This window comes from Nycticebus coucang, chromosome 16, assembly GCF_027406575.1.
Source record: "Nycticebus coucang isolate mNycCou1 chromosome 16, mNycCou1.pri, whole genome shotgun sequence".
Taxonomy (NCBI): domain Eukaryota; kingdom Metazoa; phylum Chordata; class Mammalia; order Primates; family Lorisidae; genus Nycticebus; species Nycticebus coucang.
In genome coordinates, this window is record NC_069795.1 from 7,833,138 (window position 1) to 7,853,046 (window position 19,909).

Here is a 19,909-nt window from a genome sequence, read left to right on the forward strand (position 1 = left end):
CATCACGAAATCTCAATACTGCAGATGCTGGCATGGATATGGAGAGAAAGGAACACTTTTACAGTGCTGGTGGGACTGCAAACTAATACAACATTTTTGATTTAGCACAGGCTGGCGTGGCTGCAGAGAGAAAGGAACACTTTTACAGGGCTGGTGGGACTGTAAACTAATACAACCTTTTTGGAAGGAAGTATGGAGAAATTGCAAAGCACTCAAGCTAGACCTCCCATTTGATCCTGAAATCCCATTACTGGGCATCTATCCAGAAGGAAAAAAATCCTTTTATCATAAGGACATTTGCACTATACTGTTTATTGCAGCTGAATGTACAGTCACCAAAATGTGGAAATAGCCTAAATGCCCACCAAAGAATAGATTAATAAGCTGTAGTATATGTGTACCGTGGAATACTAGTCAGCCATTAAAAAGATGGAGACTTTACATCCTTTGTATTAACCTGGATGGAAAGGGAACACATTGTTCTTAGTAAAGCATCACAAGAATGGAGAAGCAAGAATCCTATGTACTCAATTTTGATATGAGGACAATTAATGACCTAGTACATGGTAGGGGATGGGGGAAGGGGAGAGCAGAGAAAGAGAAGGAGGGAGGGGGGTGAGAGAAGGGAAGAGCAGAGAGAGGAAAGGAAGGAGGAGGTGGGGTCTCGGTGTGTGACACACATTTTGGGGGCAAGACACAATTATAAGATGGACTTTACCTAACAAATGCAATCAGTGTAACCTGGTATCTTGTATCCTCAATGAATCCCCAACAATAAAAAAAAAAAAGGAGCCGGGCGCGGTGGCTCCACCTGTAATCCCAGCACTGTGGGAGGCTGAGGAGGGAGAATTGTTCGAGCTCAGGAGTTCGAGACTCGTCTGAGCAAGAGTGAGACCCCGACTCCTAAAAAAATGAAAAAAACCCAGCCGGGCGCCGAGGTGAGCGCCTGTAATCCCAGCGGCTTCCGGAGGCTGAGGCAGCAGGGTGCCCGCAGCCCAGGTCTGAGGTTGCAGTGAGCTACCACGCCCACTGCACTCTGCTCAGGGGGCATAGGGTGGGACCCTGTCTCAACAAAAAAAGGAAAACACTGAGCAGAAACTTAAAAAAAAAAAAAAAAAAAACTCTAGGATACCCACTGTGCTTCCCTGACCCCACTCTCGCAGTGGGTTTAGGTGCCTCCTGACAGCCTGGCGAAAATGAAAGTCTTAGCTTCCCACTTTGCTTGTGGAGTGAAATTGCTGTTTACCCTGCAGTGTTTGACTAGAATAGAGAGGTCATCATTCAAAAATATCCTGTCTTCTTAAGCCACCTCTTTCTTCATCCTTGGGCTATAGGATTCAACTATTCTCAAGGCACTTTTGTCTGTATCAATTGGTATTCCCAAGTTGCAGACTTCTCCAGTAACCAGTCAGGGATATACAAAGCAAAAAGAAAATTCAGACAACTCACTCCTACGAGACCTGACAATTAAGTTTACAAACTCATCCTAGAAAAATTGCTTTGAAGGGTAGACTAGGTGCGGGTGTCGGTACATAGCTCCCCAAGGGGAGTACTTGGAAGGTGACCACAGCAATATTCAGCAAGGAGGTATGTAGCTCTTTTTCTAGAAGGAGTTCATGAACTTAATTGTCTGACCTCATATGTCATTCCTCAGGCATCAAGGTCCCTAGCTGGTCTGCCTTCTGTTTGCCTTTCAGAGTCAATGTGTTCGTTTTATATACATTGCCAAAGATTGTTTTAGCTGTACTTAGAAGAATAGGGGGACTCTATCGCATCTTCCCCAAAGCTGAAATGAAGAAAGCGATTATAAATAGAAAGCAAAAAGAAAGAAGAGACAAAAGAACAAGAATAACAATGCACAGCAAAAAAAAGAAGAAATATATTAGAATGGTGTTCCTTGTTTTGCTTCTGATCCCTGCTGCTGAGAGTCTATTGGTAGGTACCTAATGAAGGGACCCCCTTCCCTCCTTTCCCTCCTCCACCCAAACAGAAGTTCAAGCTGAAAATATACAGCAAGAAGCACAAGAAAATGACATGCTTTCTACCCATAAATTTTCCTCATCTCCAGCCCCAGTAAATGTCACATTTGGTTATAAAATTGAATTTCTCAAAGGAACACTTTAAAAATATTCCCCCAACTCAGTATCTTTTATAACTACTGACACCGATGAGAGGCTGAGGAGCCCCATCTTCTTGCACCAGGCACTTTCTTGTGTGCAAAAGTAACAGGCTGACTTTCCGGGGCAAGTCCCCAGACCTGGGCTCTCAGCTGCCCCATTGATTCCGCTGTGGCTGAGGTCAGCAGGACAGAGTTCTGTTTTGAGAGCAAGCATCTACACCACTTCCCTGGCTGCTGACAAGGCCCAGAATGTGGTTTGTTTTGGGAAGGAACCATTATTGTGTCCCACGGGGTTCACTGCCTGATTGAGGAGCAGGGGTCTGTGTGGGTTAACCAGTATTGGGGAGTTTAGGCTTAAATTGGGCTGATTTCCTGTCAAAAATACTTGATCATGGCCCTCCCAAAAGCTGGATATTGTCACGGCCTCACATGGGCTGAGCCACAAAGGAGTGAATGAATGAATGAATGAATGAACTCCTTACTCTTCAATACAGCCCAGCCAGTTCTTGAGGGGAAACATGACAAATTTTCACACAGCAGCATGGTACAGCTCCAAGGGAGGAAACTGGCTCATTCCTGCCAATGGCAACAGTAGACAGAAGTTGGGCCCTGAGGTGACCAGAACCTGCCACAGTACATTTGCACAGGGCTGTCTAACCCAACATTGCATCCTTGGACAGACATAAAGCAATCTAGAGACCACATCAACCTCACCACTAGACTCGAGCAGCTCAAAACAGGGTCAACCTGCTGGGTTAGGTGATTATTTTCCAAAGTGCCCTTAAGTGTCACAGCGTCCAGCTGGTCTGACCTTTTGTTCTGCTACTCTGTTCTTACCATCACTCCCAACTGACCCTACCACCTCTCCACCCACCTCTGATCCAATAAAGGAAACAACTCCACAAAAGAATTGTGGATATTTCTTTTTCACCTTGAACTGTTAATGCATCCCAGAACCAATTTTAGAGGGACACTCACAGGTCATTTTATTGTATCCTTTCCTGGGACAGACACTCTTCTGGAAAACTCTGAACAGATGACCAGTCAGCATCTCATGTCAAGAAACTCATGAGTATTCAAGGACACCGTCTTCTTTTTATTCATTCTTTGGTTTTGATTTGGGATTTTTCTTTTCTATTTTTTGGAAACAAAGGGATTCATCCTTCTTAGTTTCCTAGTGGTTCCTGGAGTGGTTGAGACCGTTTCCTCTGGCTTGCTCTGCTACTCTGTGAGTCACGGCTCTGAGAATAGCAAGTCCTATAACAAAAGGTGCATAATTTAGCGCAGATGCCAAGGTGCACAGAGGCTGGGCACTCGGAGTGGGATGACCAGGGGAGTGGCCAGCAGGACGTCAAACCAGAATGAGTCCTTAAAGATAAGTAGGAGTTAACTTTTCAGGCAAAGAAAGTAGGACTAGAGGAACGAGACAGTGCTGGGCGCTCAGGGACCCAAGGGGCTCATTTGGCTATAGCTTGGCAGAGAAGAGAGAAGTGGTCAGAAAGGTGCTGGGGAGAGGAGTGGAGGGCAGGGCTTGCAGGGAAGGGTCCCAGTCACTATGGAATGGGGCAGATCTGGGAGTGCAGAGTAGCTGTTGGAGGACCCAGTGTACCTGGAATTTGGATCATGGGCAAACTGGAAAAGTAAAGGGGAAGGAAGGAAATTATACGACTTACGCTCTCTTTCTTCTTGGAAACAGAGGTGGTTCAGCAGAGGCTGCACCTCAGATGAAGGTAGGTGGGAGAGGCCTTGGCCACTGCAAGGTTTAGGATTTCTGCAAGATGACTCCAGAGGCATAACAAAAGCCCTCAGAAAGATGTGGGACCAGAAAAGAGGCCATAAATTGAGCATAATGAGACCAAGAGGAAATTCCCAGCTGCTTCCAAGATTCAGCACACAGGGTTGAGCTTGGGGACTGAATCTAAAGCGGCTGCATCTTGGAAGGGGACCGTTTGCGCTCGCAGGAATGGGCTCTGCATGCTCCTGTTGCCCAGACACCCTCAGTGCCTCCCTGTGATCCAGCTCAGTATTTTCTTTGAAGGAATCTTCTCAATAGGACTTTGGTGATAATGCTTGTCCTATATTTTATGATATTTCCAGGAGTTCTAGGAAAAGAGGAATGAGTCACTCACCAATATTCCAAGAAACCAACTCCCCTGGGGGAATTCGTGAAACACGGCCTGGATAGTGATGCTGGGAGTCGAGACTTGCAGGGTTTCCAGCCGGGGAGCACACACACACCAGGCTTTAGAGAAACCCTGGCAGCCACCGGGTATAGCAAGTTCCCAACTCTTACCCCCACCCATTCCTCTTAGAAGTTCACATGCTCCACACGCTTCCAAGAAAGCACCCAGGGGTGTGTTCCACACCCTTTCCTGACACCTGTGAACTCACATTGATGCCCAGAGGAAAGGAGGTGATATTGGCACAGCTTAACCTTGAACCTGATTGATCTTTGTATGACATTCTATTGGCTCTGGGTATTAGGACCCTCCCTGATCTGATCAACAGGTCCACCACAATGGCATCACAGGAACCAGGGGACCTGTATGTAAAGGACGTTAGAAAGGCTGTCTGCTGAGGCAAAGGCTCGGCCTTTCTGCAGAGGAACATATCACTCATCTCCGGCAGGGCCTGCCCAGTGAGAATTCCACCTCTTCCTTCAAACACACCCTGAAGAATTTTTGACCTCAAATTATGACAATTCCAGATCATTTTGTGAATATTTAACTGAGTATTTGAGTGATAAAAGCTAACTTTCCTTTGTACAATTGTCCCCATTCTTCCAGGCAGGTTCTTAAATCTTTAAGTCCTCTGTCCCTTAGTGAGCAAGACAGCATGTTCTCTGGGCTTTGCCCCCAGGCCCCCAAGCATGTCTCTTGGCTTGCCAGGGTGGCTGCTAAGGTACACCCGGGGGTCCAGGCCTCAGCCCCTTCCTCCTGGGCAGGTTCACCCTAACTTCAGCCCCAACCCCCATCCCTAGCAACTCAGCCTGGTGCCCTGGCCTTCCAAGGACTGGACCCTTGTTTTCCCTGCTACCCTCCTGCCTCGTCTGTTCGCACTGGGCCTCATTCCACCTAGAATATTCCTCCTTGCCCTCTCCCATCCCATGTCTCTTGTGCCTCCCCCACGAAGCCCCCCCGGGTCTGTGAGCTAGACCCTCCCCAGCTGTTTCTGTGTCTCTCTCTGTTCTTCTGTTTCCCTCCCTCCCTCTCCCCTCTCTTCTCCTCTCTCTCTCTCTCTCTGCTCTTCTTTCCTGATGTCCCGTAGACATCTTCCAGCACCTTCCCCTGAGTGCCGCGTGTTAAGGTTACTTACGTCCACATCTTGGTCAAACTGGGAGCTCTACATGAGTTAATGGTAGGCTTAGATACAAAATAAAAAAGACTTTTTTCTGCAGAAAAATAAAAATAAAATAAAATTCCAAGTTGATATTATTTCTCTTCTGCATTTTGAAGATGGAACTCTAGCATCTACTATGATTTATTAAAATTTTCCTATCAAAAAAAATCAAACTGGGAGCTCCCTGAAGGCAAATGTGAAGCCTCCTACCTGGACATCCTGTTACATTTAGTGCACACCTGTGCAAATCAATGAACGTTTCAGCAGCAGAAGATTCTAGGAACAGTCTCAGACCTGGACTCTCACTGCTGCCCGCAGCTCTGACAGCCTTCGTTTCTAGGCCTTTTGCCGGTTTTCAGGGTTGCAGGCAGCACCATGGTAAAGAATCCAGGTACAGAGGAAGCCCTCTTGGGTTTAACCCTCAACTTTGCTTCTTACCAGCCGTGTGACCTACGGCAATTTGCTAAACTTCTCTGTGCCTCAATGTCTCTACCTTCCAAGTGGGTGTGATAGTACCTATTTCCCACCGTCCTTGTGAGAATAAATGAGAGAGCCTAGGAATACATCACAAGGCTATAATAAATGTGAAATCAACACTGGGAGTCATTGTTTTTATATATGTCTATGTTTTTCAATTTTTATATTTTGCTTTTTTACTTTGTTAGGTATTTCATGTTTATGTATATTTTAATACATTTACATGGGCCCCAACCGTACTTACATGCTGGCCTCTCATTTCCATTTGTTTTCCATTAGGCAAAATGCTAATGAGTGGCTTCTCAGTGCTCTGGCCTGTGTTTCTCACCAGCAAATCCAGGCCGTATAAATGGAGCCACGCCAAAGAGCACTCACTTGGTTGACTATCTGAGGATGTGGCATTTTCCATTTAAATCAGTCCTCAGGTGACCTGCCACCATGTGCATGGTATCAGGGAGAAAGAGCAGGGGAGGGGTGGAGGGACCCTTTGGAGAGGCGAACCAGGGGGACTTCTCTGACCCCTGGTCTAACCTGGAGGTGAGGCCCAGATGAAGATACAAGTTCATAAAATGGCTTCATCATTCCCCACTTTGCATAAATGTTCCCTTAGATGGTTGTATTTTGAAAAAAAAAATCACAGTTTTCTGATGAATATAAGCACACATTTTAGAGGGATAAAAATATCCAAGATGCAAATATAACTGGTTTGAAATACATCAACCAAGATGAGTTTTTCCCTCATCCTTAAAAGCCTGCTTCTGGGTAGCAGGAAGTAAGGCAGCCAGAGGGCCTCGGGAGCTGCAGGCCCCACTGGACTCGCCAGCTCCTGCCCTCTGGCTGAGGAGCCCCACACAGCCAAAAAGGCACTGCCCACCCTCTCTCAAAGCTCTGCATTCGTGAACCAACCTCCCTTCCCCCTTCCTCTCGCTCCCTCCCCCTCTCGTTCCCTCTCTCTCACACACACAGAATGTCTCAGCCTTAGCACTGAGCTGCAGGCAGACTGAGTTAGAATTGCCCTCATTAAAAACACCTCTGTCATTTTAAACAATCTGGGGGAAGCATGTATCTGGCATGGTCTCAGTAGAAAGCCACACTCCCCTTAGCTGGAACAAACGTGTGAGTAGAAATGACACGCACATACACATTCACCAAGCAAAGTGCTGAAGCTTTATTTACTTTCCCAGGTGTGCAGGGAGAATACAGTTAGACAAAAAGAAAATTAAATGCCCATTGCCCCCTGAAAGTCTGTACTCCACCCAAGGAGTCTGGTGTGATTTTAACAAGACACTTAACCTTTTTTAAAGCGTCTGTGAATGTGTTTTGCTCAGGCATGTCATCGCGATTCTCCCAAACTTTAAATGTTTCTAGGAATGTATTCTATTAACTGGGCAACAATACAATCATGAGCGGGGTGACCCCCAGAGCAAAAGACCCTAGCTCTTGCCAGCAGCGTGCTGAGGGGCTGGAACCTTCATTCTGGTGGAGGGTAGTGATAATGCCAAAGCCATTGTGGGCTGCACAGCCAACGGCTGTTGACAATCTGGAGGAATACTCCCTGAGAGGCTGGCAGCCTTGAGTCTTGTTAGCTTCAGGGAAAACCACTCTGTTATTGTATTTTTGGCACAAGTGCCAGAGGTCAGTATTTGTCTGCAAATAGCAAGACCAGGTTCTCACCCTTGGCCCCCACACAGGAGCCACACAGCATCATGATCATATACCCATGGACACAGCCCAGGGTGCCCTGTATACACCTGCTCCCTGAGCCACATAAGCTCCCATATCCCCACTTTACAGATGAGAAAATTAAAGCTTCCGGGGCTAACTAATAAGTGGCTAAGAAGTGACAAAGGCAGGAAAAAAAGCTTTGTAGATCCAGCCTTCCAACTTCCAAACTCCTAGATGCTGCCTCCCAATCTCTCTCTCTCTCTCTCTCTCTCTCTCTCTCTCTCTCTCTCTCCCCCCTCACACACACACCCCAACCATTCTGGGAGGCCAAGGTAGGCAGATTGCCTGAGCTCAGGAATTCAAGATCAACCTGAGCAAGACCAAGGCCCCATCTCTACTAAAAATAGAAAAACGAACCAGGTGTTGTGGCAGGCACTTGTAGTCCCAGCTACTCGGGAGACTGAGACAAGAGGATTGCCTGAGCCCAGGAGTTTGAGGTTTCTGTGAGCTATGATGCCACAGCACTCTCACCTGGGACAATAGAGTGAGACTCTGTCTCAAAAGAAGAAAAAAAGACCAAAAGTAAAGATAATAAGAACCTCCAAGTGGGATAGACACAGTAAATAAGAATAATAAATTTTCAGGTCAAAAGAAGGAATTCTGTCCAGATGAGTGTGATTCCTGTATTCTTGATTTCCTTTTCATTTTAAAAGAAAAATATGAGAAGAATATATTAACTTCAATATAAAAACCCTTGGCTCCCTAAGAAAAGACCTTTTTAAGTGAATGGTCTTGAAGCAAGTATGTCTCTGTCTTATCCACCTTAAAATCCCACTAACAAACAAAGCATGTCTAGGCATGATCCTTGCCTGGCAGACCACCTCAGGGGGAGGGCAGCAGGGAGGCCTCAGCAGACAGCAAGCCACTTCTGAAATGAGCAGCCCAGGAGACTGGGGCCAAAGCAGCAACTCAACTTGTCTGGGATGGCAGGGATTTTCAGTGCCCAGGGCTTCCGGTCCACCACACACTGCCTCCCAGCCATGAGGCCTGGGGAGGCAGGGACCTCCAGATGAGGCTATTGGAAGGTGGGACTCCTGAAGCTTCCAAAGGTTCCAGAGTCACTTGCCCCCATAACAAATTATACTCAGGTACATTTGTGCATAAACATATCTAGGAAAAAAACCTTGGGAAAGATAGATGCAGCAGGTGGTACTCAGAGAGCAGGTGGTACCCAGCAGAGTTCTTAGGGATGAATTTGGGCAGGACAAGGATTAAAGGGGAATTAGAGGTGTGTGGGCAGAAGAAACAGCACTTCTCACGGCAGGAAGGTACAAAATAGCCGTGGATTACATGAAGCTATAACTAAGGTGTGTGTGAGAAGACAGGGTAGAGGGCCTTGGATAAACAGAAGGACAGAGGCTTTCAACCAGGGGGCACCTGGGTCAATTTGTGTTTGTATAGAGAGCTTGAGACTATTTAAAGATATTTTTTACTTTTACTTTTTTTTTTATTTCAGATTAATATACGGGTACATACGATTAGGTCGCATTGTTTACATTTGTTACAAAAAGTCCAAGTTGCATTTGAGTCCTTTACCCAGGAGACGTGCCTCATATCCCTACATTAGACCTTCTAGGGTGGGAGCTTACTGAGACCCTTCCCCCCATTCTTGAATTTTACTATGTTTTTCTCTCATGTGGGCCTGTAGTTGTTCATCGCCTAGTTTCAAATTAGTAACGAGTACATGTGATGCTTGTTTTTCCGTTCTTGAGAATGTTCTTCAATTCCATCTAGGTAAATACCACAGATGTAAAGCCTCCATCTTTTTATGGTATTTCATGGTAAACATACACCACAGTTTATTAAACCATTCATGTGTTGATGGGCACTTGGTTTGTTTCTACATCTTTGTAATTGCTAATGGAGCTGCAATAAACATTTAAGTGTAAATGTCCTTAAGGTAAAATGATTTTTTCTACTTGGTAGATACCTAGTAATGGGATTGTGGGACCAACTGGAAGGTCTACTTTTACCTCTTTGAGAATTCTCCATACTTCTTTCTAAAAAGGCTGTATTAGTTTGTGATCCTACCAACAGTGTATAAGTGTTCCCTTCTCTCCATATCCTCACCAACATCTGCAACTTTGGGACTTTATGAGGTGGACTATTCTCACTGGGGCTAGGTGATATCGCAAAGTGGTTTTGATTTGCATTTCTCTGATGCTTAGGGACTATGAGGATTTTTTTCAAGTATTTGTTGGCCGTTCTGTCTTCTTGGGAGAAGGTTCTGTTCATTTCTCTTGCCTAGGGATTCATTGGATTGTTTGCTCTTTTCTTGTTGATTCGCTTGAGTTCTTTGTGGATTCTGATTATTACCCCTTTGTCAGACTGGTAACATGAGGATATCTTCTCCCATTCTGAAGGTTGTCTATTTGCTTTTTTCATTGTGTCCTTGGCTGAGAAGAAGCTCTTAAGCTTGATCAGGTCCCATTTGTTTATTTTTGTTGTTGCTACAATTCCCAATGGGGTCTTCTTCATAAAATCTGTACTGTTAAGAGTTTTTCCCACATTTTCTTCTAGAGTTTTTATTTTTTCCTATCTTAGATTTAAATCTTTTACCAGCTTGAGCCAATTTTTGTAAGTGATGAGAGGTGGAGGTCCATTTCAGTCTTTTACATGAGCCTAACCGGTTCTCTCAGTACCATTTATTAAAAAGGGATTCTTTTCCTGAGTGCATGCTTTTGTTTGGCTTATCAAAGATCAGATGGTATCATGAGGTTGATTTCATCTCTAGCTTTCTATTCTGTTCTATAGATCTATGTCTCTATTTTTATGTCAATACCATGCCATTTTGATCACTATGTACTTGTAGTATAATCTCAAGTCTGGTAACATGATGCCTCCGGATTTGTTTTTATTTCTTAGAATTGCCTTGGCTATTCAGGGTTTCTTCTGGTTCCACATGAAATGAAGAACTATTTTTTCCAGTTCTGCAAAGTATGGCATTGGTGTTTAAATGGGGATTGCATTGAATCTGTAAATTGCTTTCAGTAGTATAGACATTTGAACAACATTGATTCTTCCCAGCCATGAGCATGATATGTTCTTCCATTTGTTAATGTCTTCAGCTATTTCTTTTCTCAGGGTTTCATAGTTCTCTCTATAGAGATCTTTCACATCCTTTGTTAGGTATCTTCCAAGGTATATCATTTTCTTTAAAGCTACTGTGAAGGAAATTGTGCCTTTGAATTGATTCTCAGCTTGATTGTTGCTGGTGTATATGAAAGCTACTGTAGTGTGGACATTTATTTTACATCCCAAGACATTACTATATTGCATGATCACTGCCAAGAATGTCATGGTCGAGTTCCTGGGATTTTCTAAGGATAAGATTATATTGTCAGCAAAAAAGCAAAAGTTTGACCTCCTTTATTATTATCTTCTGCTCTTGCCTGATTGCACTGGCTAGAACTTTGAGCACTATGTTTAATACTAGTGGCAACAGTGGGCATCCTTATCTGATTTCATTTCTAAGTGGAAATGTTTCCAGTTATGCTCCATTCAGTATAATTTTGGCTGTGGGTTTATTGTAGATGGTTTCTATCAGTTTAAGAAATGCCCCATCTGTGCCTATTTTCTTAAGTGTTCTTATCAAAAAAGGATGCTAACTTTTGTTGAATTCTTTTTCTGCATCTTTTGAGAGGATCCTATGATCTCTGTTCTTGTTTCTATAGATGTGTTGAATTATATTTATGGATTTGCAAAGGTTGAGCCAGCTTGTATCCCTGGGATAACGTTAACTAGATCATGATGTATAAATTTTTTAATGTGTACCCATATTCTATTTGCTAGGATTTTATTGAATATTTTTGTGTAAATATTCACTAATGATACTGGTCTGTAGGTTTTCTCTTTTTATTGGATATTTTCCTGGCTTTGGTATCAGGGTGATATTTGCTTCATAGAAAGAGATGGAGGTGGTTACTTCCTTCTCAATGTTTTGGAATAGGTTCTGCTAGAGAGGTAGGAGCTCTTCCTTGAAGGTATGGTAGAATTCTGGTGTAAAACCATCTGGTCCAAGACTTTTTTTCTTGGAAGCTTTTTTATTATTGTTATAATTTCAGTGCTTGATCTGTTAAGAGTTCTAATTCTTTCTGATTGAGTCCAGGGAGTGATTCCAGGTCTTCATCCAAAGATAAATAAAATTTACAAACCTTTGGCTAGATTAACTAGAAACAGAAAGGTAACATGTCTAATAACCTCAATCAAAAATGAAAAGGGGGGAACAGATACCACAGAGATACAAAAGATCATCACTGATTACTTCAAGATAAACCTTCAGTGTTGCCTGTGAGACTGAAGCAGGTGGAAGCCAGTGAAGGCAATATGAATAGCCTGCAGCTAGAAAAGATTAGATTTAAAATACGCAAAATACCAAGGGTGAGGAAGAAAAAGGAGGTAGGTATCTGAAGTTGAATGGAGAGATCAGGGCTAGATATACAAATGTGGGAGTCACCAGCCATTTGCAGGAATTAGAAGACATCGTTGTTGATGAGAATTCTTGAAGAAAGAACATAAAAATGGCAAATCTAGGACACGTCAACATAGCAAGGGGCCAATATGTAAGGAATATTGTCCAAATAGGCTCATGGAGGATGGACCGTGAGATTTCTGGAAGGGTAGAGGTTATTGATAAGGCGAGGAGATGGGCTCAATGCAAATTCCTTTCTGAGCACTGAACACTCTTCTCTGGGCTTCTGCTTCATCAACTGTATCACTATGGGTTTGGACTTGACAATCTCTAAAAGAATCTCTTCCAATTTTAATATGCTATAAGTCTAAATCATCTCTTCTCAGTAATGTAATCCAACAATCAGGAAATTCACTGTGGAAGAAAATCTTGGCTTTCAAATAAGGAGGAGAATTTGCTTGGGACCAGGAACAGAATATAAATGCTTTATCGAGTGTACACGCTGTGTAATTGCAAACATCAACTTTCTGATAATGAGGGAAGGACATAAGGCGTTTAAAGACATCCAATAGAACGACTAAACTTCTTCCACAGAAGCATATGTCATGATTTCCACCATAAGTTGTGATATAGATGAGTCAGGCTGTGAGAGCTAAATTTAGAATTCTTAAGGGCCCCTCCCCCCATGGCAGACGATTCTGTTTAACTACAATGAAAAAGAAAATGCTGATCCAAGCAGTATTGAATATCTCTAGGGAGACACATCTGAATAAAAATAGCTACAAGGACCACCCCCCCAGCAAGACTGTGTGGGTCGCAGGAGATAAAGTGGTAACACACACAAGAAAAGAGATGAGCTTGCCCAGGTTTTGTATTAAGGATGTGATGTCTGGAATTTGGGTGCCTGTGATTTGGGGGGCTGTCACCTCTTGCACCACAGAGGAGGGCCAAGAAGAAGAAGCCAGTGATCCAGAGTGAGGATGATGGAACAGGGACCCCGATCACAGACAAGTGAATCGCAGACCAGGCTACATGGAGCGCTGGTGCAGCTGAGGGACCAAGACAGCACAGCCGGACTAAGAGGTGAAACTGGGAGCCAAGGACAGAGCAAACCAAGACAGAATGAGCCTCCCCCGGATCCAGGACAAATTCCACTGAGTTCCCATCATGGGATGTTCAGGCTTTTATGCCTGAATGATCACGACTTGCTGGGGTGGGCAAGTAAGCTGCCGCCAGGCACGCCGTGTGAATAGCATTGCTGTGACAAGCCCCTCTCTGGCTTGACACCTCTCCCCTGGCCCACACCATGCTGTTTCTCTGCATCTCGATATAAAACATGTGCTAGGCGAAATATCACGGGCTCAGTGCCACCGCAAGCAGGTTGGTACGTCACGGCTCCTTAGTGCCTTCTGTCCTCAAGAGCAACTATTAGTTTAAGTAAGAGGCAGAGTCCCAATTTCATTGTTACAAACATAGGACCTGTGGAAGTTGAGGACACCTGTGATGCATGAAGTCGCTTGCTGCCACTCAGTCACAGCATCCGTCTGGGTTTGGGAGCAGTGCCACAAGGGGGAATAATGGTTTCACTCACTGTGCTCCAACCCCCAGGCCGTGACACGTCCACTCAGGTGCCAGGCAAGCAGCTGTAATATGCCCGCATTACCTGGGGGCTGTGGGGGGAGAATAAATGCCACCTGGGGCTTCTAAAAACGAACATTTTTATGATGGGGAGCTGGAACATGATGATGTAAACCAAGAGTCAATGACATAACCATTACTATGAAGGAACACGAAGGGCGCTCATAAATCAGAGGTCAGAGAAAGAATAACGCCAGTACAAAAATAACTACATATTTTTTGCCTATGATTTGGGCACAGATTGTAGAGAAAAAGAGCTAATGATGTTTGCAAGTTGATAAGAACGTTAGGAAACACACACTTTTATACACATGGCCAGATACAAACTTTGTGGGACAACTGAACACTAGGTGTCAACATTGTAAGTATTTCTACTTTTTGCCTAAGTCACACCTGACCTTGGGGATCATCCTCACCAAGTAATGGAGAAAGTGCACAATGTTACAAGTTCAAGAATGCTCATTACCAAATTTTATAAAATAGTAAAAAATGCAGGGTAAATTATAACACGCAGGACCCGGTTAAGAAAATTATGATAAGCCCATGACAATACCATGCAGTCAATAAAAAATAATGATGTATTATTAGAATAATGATGTAGTCTACCTTTCCTGACATAGAAAGGTATGTGATATGGTGTGAAGCGGAAAGTCACTACAACGTTATATATATAATACAGGTACCTGAACCTATAAACATGGGATCATATTTCCATACGAAATGGGTGTAGAAAGTGTTCACCAAAATTCAACTGTGATTTCCTCTGAGAATGTCACTATTTTCTTAAGTTTGTATATAATGATCATCTTTTAGTTTCTCAATCAGAAAAGCAAGGCTGCAAAAAAAGCGAAATAATAGTGGGTGTGCCTCTGTTACTCCAAATGTCAGGAACCAGAGCAAGTTAAAGAACCCCAAAGTCTGAAGACCTTATAGAGAGCTGTTCGGTAGCAGTGACCACTATTCTTAACAGCTCCAAAGTCATTTCTTAATTAGGACAGATTCAATTTCTGTATGTATTATTCTGGCTCTCAAACACAGTGGGTTATAACCTATATTGCAGTTGAAACAAAATGTTTTTGGCTCAAAATAGATGAGGTTATAAACCCATCAAAACTGATGACTTTCACAAGAGTCCATGAACCCAAAAAGTAAGACAAAGAAAGATGTATAAAATCTACTTTGATTTTTGGAAAAAAGAAACCAAATGACTACAAAAATATCAACTCCAAAAATACCAAGAAAGCTTCAATGGGAGAAAACAGAGAATGGAAGGAAAATTGGCATATGGATGTCAAAAATCCAGAGTCAAAAGGTTTTGAAAACTGGTCGTGCGTCACCAATTATATATATCCAAGGTCAGTGTGACAGGTGCACATTTCCAAGAGCAATGGGAAGGTTTTCAATGCCCTAAAAATCTCTTTTCAATGACTGATAATGTAGCTATAATGTGAGGTTTTTATTCATTTCATTATTAGAAACTAAATCCTGGCCTACGAAAAAGAAGGAAGAGGGTTATAGCTCTACCCAACCGTTACGTTAAGTAATGTCTAAGGCATGTTTTATGCATTATTGTGTTTTCTTCTCACCTCCAGGGGAAGCACAAAGAAGAAGCTACAACAATGGCCAAGTTGACGGAATCCATGAGTGAGTAACTTGAAATTTACTATTTAGTTTTGGTTTTGAATGGGAAAGTAAATTGAAATTTACTATTTAGTTTTGGTTTTGAATGGGAAAGCACAAAACTGCACAAAAAAACGACACCCCTTGTGATGGTCTGATTTGTGGTCTTTCATCCTTATGATAACTCAGGTCTATTTAACATATTTTGCATTATTGATGTTACTTTATGCATTATTCAAAATTCATTCTGCGCGGGGTCAAATTCTGTGCTTGGATCTGAAGAATCAAATAGCACTGTCTGGGGTATTGAGACGCACAATAATTTCAACTTGTCTTTTAGGAGATTTAGTCAAAGTCAACTGAAGTTTCCTGTACATATATTGCATGGGTTGTCATCTCAGGAGAAAAGGATGATGAATCGTTGTTAATCCCTTCAGGTGTAGTTCAGAAATTTCAGAAACAACTATTAAAAAATGGATTGCTTAAGGTATAAGTAGCTTGTCATGATTTAACTTTTGAATACGTCAAAGTTAAAATGCTCTCGGCTCATCAGTTAAATAAATAGAACTCACAGCTCACTTTTTCTAAAAAGGGGCAATTAATTACAATAAATCCTTCTGCAAAGGAGAAATGCAATTTTCTATGTTGAAGTTTAAATATTAAAGACCATATGGATAGGAAATAAACAGACTAGGCATATTTTTTTCCTTCGAAAAATAAAAATTACTCCTGGTGATAGATTTCATATGTAAAGTTACAAGGGAAGTTTGCCAACACTTCCCCGCTATCATTAGGACCATAAACACCTTGTTAAATTTGGCCTACAAAATTAACCATGAATCTCACCTACTTTTAACTGTGCACCTGCTTCCGGCTACTATTCCTCAAATCATGAGATTTAAATGCAAGTGAACCTTTTATCTCTAAGTATCCACCCTCACCAAGAAAAAATAATGTTACCAAGTTCTTTACACTGCATTCTTTAATTCCTGGCCCCAAACCTCTGCCTTGTAAATCTTGCACGCATGCTGGTTTTATCCTGTGAGCCATGACTAACAAGAAACAAACCCTACTCTGCATTAACCCCCCTCTCTGCTCTTCTTTCTGGGTCATCGCCTGCCCTGCTCCGTCCCTTGTTTCTACCTCTAGTCTTACAGTCTGAAAAGTGTTAAAAGAACCTACCACTTGGTTTGAGGAAACCCCAGCCGATTCTCTGTAGGTGAAGGCATCTGAAGTTATGGAAGTGCTCTTCTCAAGCCTAGAATGAAATAGTGAAGTTACTAGAACCATCCAGAGGGACAAGCCTGTGTTGTCAATATATGGAGTGGAACCATGGACAACACCAACTAACCCGCAATCCACAGCCCATGAGCAGATTTAGTTCTGATCTCTAAGTCCAAAGTCACCAACATAAGTGACCCATAGGTTCTCAGTAATAGGAAGATCAGTGGCTCAGAATCTAGCATCACTGTCCACAAACTGAGTCTTGAGTTCACGGGTGAATTAAGTCAGAGAGTGTTTTGCATGCATTGTCAAGCTGACAGTTTTTACAAGGCTTCTGTAAGAAATTGATATTCCATATCAGTGAATCCTATTTTTAACTCGTATAACTGAATTGTAAAACATTAAGAGTGCTGTACTGATCAATATTTCTGATAAAGGTATTTTAATGTTTCTGTCTCTATTGGATTCCAAATACATTTAAATAAGAATTCTTCATCTGAGCACTGATTTTTTGGTTTCAAGTTTGCCTGGGCAATAATTCTAATGACTTTTGTCTAGGAACCCACTGTCTTAAGAGAATTTTATCAAAATCAAACTCCAATCCTTGGGTAGATGAAAGGGTACAGCCACTCTTCTAATTTGCTTTGTCTTTATGAAAAAGATTACATAGATGTTTTTCAGTGCAAAAGAAGATTTAAAATTTCAGGACAGACTTTGGGATCATACTCAGTGTACCAGTTCACTAATCATCACAAGAAAACAGAACATTATGAAATATATAAAAATGTGCAACAATTCTTCTAGATCAGTGGTTCTCAACCTGTGGGTCATGACCCACAGGAACTGTAGTAAGGGGCCGCGGCATTACCAAGGTTGAGAACCACGGTTCTAGATGTTGTGAAATGCTAATCACATGGGCAAATAGTAAGTCTGTCACTAAAGTGAAATTCATGAACAGTGATATACACAATCACACATTGATTCTACATAGGAAACATACAGGGAAATTCACACATAGTTATGTAAGGAGACTCTATCAGTAGGCTAAACAAAGAATTAACATACAATTATTACAGTAACGTTGATGGAAACATCAAATCCATGGCCACCGGAGGGAAAAACATAAACAGAAGCATGAATATCCAGGACACAATGCTCTGAATGGGTTTCCAGAGCCAGTAAACACTGCTTGTGAGACTGCCAAGCAAGAACCATCTGGTTACTAGAACATCCCTGTGTTCAGCTAGAACTGGATAGCAGTTCTTCTGCTGTCCTAGGTGTCCAAATGTAACCAATGGCTAAGCCAAAACCCTAACGGGGAAGGGGCGTCTTCTTCACCTTCTAGAGCAGGGATGAGGCGTGTTTCTCTCCATCAGGACGAGCCGTTAATCAACCACCTCGTACAAATCAAATTCAGTCATTTTTATAAAGAGCAAGCAAAAGACATAAAAATATTAATGGATTTTGGATGTCTAATTAAAAGCAACCTCATTTAATAAGCAAAAGATAATACTGTAACATATTTTATGTCGCATTAGTGAAATGAGAAGAGGCATGATGAGGATAAGAAAGAAGAAAACAGAGAAAGGAAGGGAAGCGGGTGTGGAGGAAGAAATAGAGTGAAAACACCCTTAAGAAAAATATATAACGTAGAATATAAATGTCTTAACACAGTAACTAAGAAAATGCCAGGAAGGCTATGTTAACCAGTGTGATAAAAATATGTCAAATGGCATATAAAACCAATGTATGGTGCTCCATGATTACACAGCTATGATTTAATAATAAATAAATATTAAAAAAGAAAAATATATATAAAACATACAGTATTTTCTATAAGTATATAAGAAAAGAGAGGGAGCTATTGAGGGAAAAAGAGACAGAATCACAGAGAAGTGAGAAAATGCGGAGAGGAGGTTAGGAGACTTTATAATATTGGGAGATGTTCGCGGGGGACTAAAAATTAGCACGCTGCATATGCCATTAACAGGCTGTGAACTGGAATCTTTCAAGGGACATCGATTGTTTATAACATGACCTTTTGAAATTTTGATCTCTGTTTGCATTTTCAAAATGGGTATCTTCTTACTTGGACCACAAGAAACCGTGTTCCAAATAGTGCAGATAGAAATAACCCCCTGGGGGGAGTAACTCTGAGCTTGCCCACTGGTAACCAGCATGTCACCACCCCACCAGCTAAGTGAAATCAAACTGAAAGTATGACCCCACTGGAGCTCCCCACCCTGTCTGTAAATAGGCATGCAATGACCCAAACCATGTGGCCACCAGATGTGAGTCTGGGGCTGCTGGGCTCTATCCAGGGCAATGTAATTTCTGTGAGATAGTGACAGATCAGAGGTGTCCAGAGGCATGCAAGTAGCTGGGGGCTCTGGAACCCAGTCCATAGGGAGTATCACTGCAGGCTGTTCTTGCGTAAATCTCCGTAAGTGATTCGCCCCATGGTCATCGCCTGTGATGCATCAATCACTGGCCCCCCATACCAAAGATCCTGGGAATGTGTCAAATATAGCAGATGGGGTCTCATTACATGGTTTCATTAATGATTTGGATTGGAATCGGAATCGGGTATCTGATCCTATGCATGGTGGCGGAGTTACAAGGGTGGAACAAGTAGGGGACTTGTCACTGATGCCTTACCCAGGCTGCAGGGCCCCTTCCTGAGCCCCACTCAGGGCTCTCCTTTCCCTGCTTCAGTCACCTGTCTGCAGTGCACTGCCGTATCAGTAGGCGGGGCCACCTGGGCTGCATGCTGCTCTCTGAATCTTGGCAGAAGGCGCTGCCTTCCTGTTGCTTCCCATCTCCCCCTCGCCAGCCTCTCTCAGGCATGCCTGCCCCAAGCTTTTCCTTTGCCGGCCAGAGCATTCCTGGCAGCCATCCTCATGAGTTATCCTCATGAGACCTCCCCTCCTCTGTGGTCCACCTTGATGTCACAGCCTAACACATCCACATGGGAAAGAGAAGAGGAACTCAGCGTCATTTTCAAATGAACAACAGAGCAGCAGCTTTATTCTGAGCAGCTCCAGGGGCTGAATCCTTATCCAGCCAGGGAGAGAGGCAAGTAGGCCATGGTTTCTCTCCCTGCCTAGAGCCAAGGACCTGCTCTGTGAGATACTCAGAGGTCTGGGCTGTCTGCTTTGATACAGAGGGATTTCCTCCTGTGATTAAGGAAATGGCTCAAATTTAGCACAGATTTGGAATTTTCTGGTGTCAAATTAAATGAAGACAGAGAACCAATTACAATCCATTAAAAATTATCTCCATTAAAGCAGAGTGGTTTTTAATCATGTATTCCCTCTCTTACAGAGCAGTTATTATAAAGCTGGCATTGTGTTAAG

At 42.9% G+C, this 19,909-nt stretch overlaps 1 protein-coding gene across 2 annotated transcripts in view; it reads left to right on the plus strand.

Annotated features, from left to right (window-relative positions):
- KCNJ6 (potassium inwardly rectifying channel subfamily J member 6) overlaps positions 1 to 19,909 on the plus strand; it is a 314,103-nt gene that overhangs the window by 65,294 nt on the left and 228,900 nt on the right. For both annotated transcript variants that reach the window (XM_053565648.1, XM_053565647.1), the window contains one exon: positions 15,302 to 15,353. In XM_053565648.1, the coding sequence (XP_053421623.1) occupies positions 15,329 to 15,353 (25 nt within the window). In that variant the 5' untranslated portion in view covers positions 15,302 to 15,328. The remainder of the gene's footprint in view (positions 1 to 15,301; positions 15,354 to 19,909) is intronic.